The sequence below is a fragment of the Cajanus cajan genome, chromosome 9 (genome assembly GCF_000230855.2).
Source record: "Cajanus cajan strain Asha chromosome 9, NIPB_CcT2T_4, whole genome shotgun sequence".
NCBI lineage: Eukaryota > Viridiplantae > Streptophyta > Magnoliopsida > Fabales > Fabaceae > Cajanus > Cajanus cajan.
Window position 1 is genome coordinate 54092078 of NC_138525.1, and position 4158 is coordinate 54096235.

General features: G+C 29.6%; 1 protein-coding gene across 1 annotated transcript; it reads right to left on the minus strand.

Moving 5' to 3' along the window:
* Positions 1-1071: 1071 nt before the first annotated feature.
* On the minus strand, positions 1072-3076 carry LOC109795518 (plant cysteine oxidase 3). The gene is made up of 5 exons (XM_020355054.3): positions 2869-3076; positions 2551-2705; positions 2327-2471; positions 1360-1563; positions 1072-1263 (listed from the first exon to the last, which is right to left on the minus strand). The coding sequence occupies exons 1-5, from the start codon at positions 2972-2974 to the stop codon at positions 1130-1132; spliced, it is 744 nt and encodes a 247-aa protein (XP_020210643.1). The 5' UTR covers positions 2975-3076; the 3' UTR covers positions 1072-1129.
* Between the last annotated feature and the right edge of the window lie 1082 nt (positions 3077-4158).

Sequence of the window (4158 nt, forward strand, 5' to 3'; positions counted from 1 at the left end):
TCATAAATTAATAAATAATTTAGTTTACCATGTTTGAGAAGTAAATACAGTTGTTGCGGGTGAAAAAAAAAACATGAATTAAAAATAGACAAATTGCAAAACTTGATGTAATAAAAGAATTACAAGAACACAATAAAACCAACATAGTTCACCCCAACAACACAGAGGTATAACGTGTTTCACTATGATACTGCAAATAACAAGCTAAGTGAAGAACATTGAATCATATGATATTTCTCTCTAATCCTCAAGAATATATTAAGCTTGAAACTTCTCTCATCTCAAAACCTTTTCCATTTTGAAAATTTCTTAATTAAATTCACTTTACAACAAACTAAAAACCTCCTTACATAGGAGGCCAAACATGAAAGATAAACAATCCTATTATGTTTATATTTATCATAACTTAGAGAAATAATCCTCTTTTAATGTTCTTCGAGGAAGTTAGTAATAAAAGAAAAGAAAAAGTTATTTGTGTCTTAAATAAGTTAAACAAAATGCGCACCAAGTATCATTGAACTATTTTTTTGCAACTTGCTTTCTAATCTACATCAATATTCTTTTACCTTTCCGAAATCCCAAAACCTGTGTGTTAGATCTTAATTTTGCTTTTAGCCCATAAATTTTTGTTCTCTCCATATTTTAACAACCCAAAGAGTTAAATTAATGCCTACACATGAATCTTAAGTTGCAACAAGGCAAGTCGTGACATCAACTTAATTGGAATTGGTATATGCAGCAGGCTTTGACCAATGACTACGCAAGCTGCTACCACCAAATTATAGTCTAAAATTGTGCACTTCCCTCATGGATACGGCAATGACTCAATGAGCAATATGCAGTGGTTCCGAAGCCCATGTATTTTAAAATATACTGTTGGATATAACTTACGTGCGGTATTGTTATTTAATTAAAATTAAAATTTTACTTCTACAGTATATATAATAAAGAATTCCAATTAATATCAACATGTATTGTCAAAATAAAACCCAAATATCAACCACATCGATCTACAGTATCTAAGTTTTGTCATATACTTAAGTGTCACCGTGACCGTAACCTTTCAAACGATTGACTAATATAAATATATTTATATTTACATATAAGAAAATGTATACAGACAGAAAATTTATACATAGTTATGAAAAGCCATTTGAGCGAAGTTATTGTAATCGTGGACGGTTACAATGGAAGGTCCAAGGTATGGTGCTCCTTGAACAATTAGGTCAGTAGGCATCGGTTTCTCTTCAAGTATGGCATAACCTGTAGGAGTACGTAGCAAATGCAGAAAACAATAAGAATTAATAAAGTATAAAGAAAAATGAATGAAGAGAATTAGAAGATGGAAAATAAGATTACCATTAAGAGAAGGGATAGGGATATCTGAATAGTAAGTGGAAGGCCTTCCAAAGTCTTCAGAGTATGGTGGAGAGAGCACGTCAAGTATTGCACATGGCGTCAACGCTGTGAAAGAATGAATATTGCCACCACTTCTTGGAAATAATACGGATGGTTCATGTGGTGCTTTCATTACTTCATCCACTACCTTCCCACCCAATCCTACTACACTCACATATCCATATTCAAACACAAACTCTTAATATACCACTTTAACCATCTTACATTCTCAACTAATATTTAAATATTATCATTCATATATTATAAAAATTATCAAATTTATCATAAAGACAAATGGATGATTAAATTTAATAAAATAATAACTTAAAACTATAATATTTAATAATACTTAAATAAATATGATAAATATTTATTTTTAGTCAATAAATTATTTGTGTCAATGACCTGATATGTATCTAAATATGATACTATACATGTTATTTTACAATAGGTATTGGTATAATATGCTTAGATACATGTTATGGTCCTAAAATACTATTTTAATATGTTATTTTGACCTTATTTATAAGAAATATAAGTCATTGAATGATAATATTTAGTTATACTCTTAATTTATTATAGACCAATTAACAAGTCATCATTCACTCAATTTTTGTGAACGTGGATGTATTTATTGGATTAATAATATTATAGGTCATGTTTAATAGTTAAAAAAATTATTTTTTGATTTATGAATAATGTGATTATATATAATTATCACTATAACATCACACTTAATTTTGTGGGTATATTTAAAATAAACTTTTGACATTATTAATTAAAACTAATTACTTTTGTTGATCCCCGATAAATTAGGTGTTAATTATTTCTTATATACAAAAAGAGAAGTAGTAATTAGCTAAAAGCATAATTAAATTTGAAAAATATATACACCTGGAAATTGAGATGTAAAGCACATTGTTCTTACTTGTTTGGCACCCAGTAGAATCCAATGCGATCCAGTCATAAGCTTTGACATAGGCAGAGCCATATAAGAGCTTACTCAACACTGTCATTTCCGGGTGATCATGAAGGGGAAATACTTTTCCTGCTGGAAGACAAAACACGCCCATCTGCATGTTCCTAAAATTTTTTACTTTAGTTCTTCAATTTATTGCTAAACAAAACAAATACCTTAAATATGGTACTCACAGAGAAATCGTCACATTCATGAATGTGAATGTATGTTATCTCAGAGAAGCCTTGTCCACAAAGCAATTCCTTGCTGCTATCATCGCTTGCGTCTGATATCGGAGAATCACACAACCCCCACTCATCGATTCCTACGTCTATGGCTTCAATCTTATCTGCAAATTAATTGAATTCCAACACATGAATCTAATAACTATAGTGGTTAATTAGGATTAAGAGAATAACGATAAAGACAAACAAATTAACATGTGTGCACATGAATGAGGATATATAATATTAACGATATATGTATATATATAGAAAATATCGTCAACACACCTAGCAATTTTTTCAGATTATGGATTTGTTGAAAAGTTGGAAGCCCCTCCTGAGAAAACAAGGCATGAGTAGCATCATAAAGCACTTGTATTTTGCTCCTTTCCATTGTTGGGTTAATTAACCTTAGCTAGTGGTGTAGCCGGCCAAAATTTAAAGCAACATTGAGATGATTGATGACATAAAAATTAAATGGAATAAGGACAGTGAAAAAGGGAGAAAAAAGGATTGTGAATAACGTCAATTAAACCTTGGGCCTTATCGAGGCTAGTAGTATTATATATTACAGTGGGTGGTTTATCTTTTTCTTTCAATTTCTTCCTCTTTCGGGAAATAGAAAGGGTTCTTTATTATACAACTAAGTCAAGCTGGGGGCGGAAGATTGAAACAGTCAATTTTTAAAGATAGGTCCTACCCAATGTGCCCTATGTTTAAAAGATAAAATGGGCCGCATACTATATAAAAAGGTGAAAAATTAAGCAAAATATTACATGTATATGTGTCATCCATGCATTAAACAAAAATTGAAATTTACGAAAAGCTCTAAAATCATGAGTAAGATTAAAAGTTATAAAAGGCTTGCTTTTGCCGTCCAGATTCTAAATCGTGTCATGCGTTAAAGAAACAAGCAACGTTGATGTTAGTATAACTAACACAAGTGTCTGTGTTTTGTGTTGGCGGTGGATTATGCTCAATGAGTATTAGTTAAGTAAACCCTGCAAAGTAATATAAAATTAATGCTTTCTTTTTTAAAGTCAATATAAAATTAATATTGATCGGTAAGTGGTAACTATAGGTGCCGAAAATAGGAACATGTGAGCGTTGAAATTCGGTGTCCTATCCTTTAGACAATACTAAAAATGTACTAATTGCCAATTAGAGGTCCCACGTCAGGAACAAAGACCTCGGAATGAAGAATTGGGACACACTGGGCATGAGTCAAGTTGGGTTACCCTAACTCGACTTGATTTTTTTATCATGTCATTTTTTAAAATTTAAATTTGATTATACTAAAATCATGAGTTGAGTTGGGTTTAACTCGACTTAAATTTTTAATCATGTCATTTTTTAAATTTAAATTTGATTATACTAAGATTTTAAACTATAATGGATAAAATTAGGTGATAGATTTTATTATACATTATGTTAACTTTAACATTATACATAATTAAATTATAAAAATATATAATTTAAATTATAGTTTATAATATATATTTTAAAATAAATAATTTTATTTTAAATATAATATAATATTATGAAAAGTATTAATAATTATTTTTAATTATTATTATT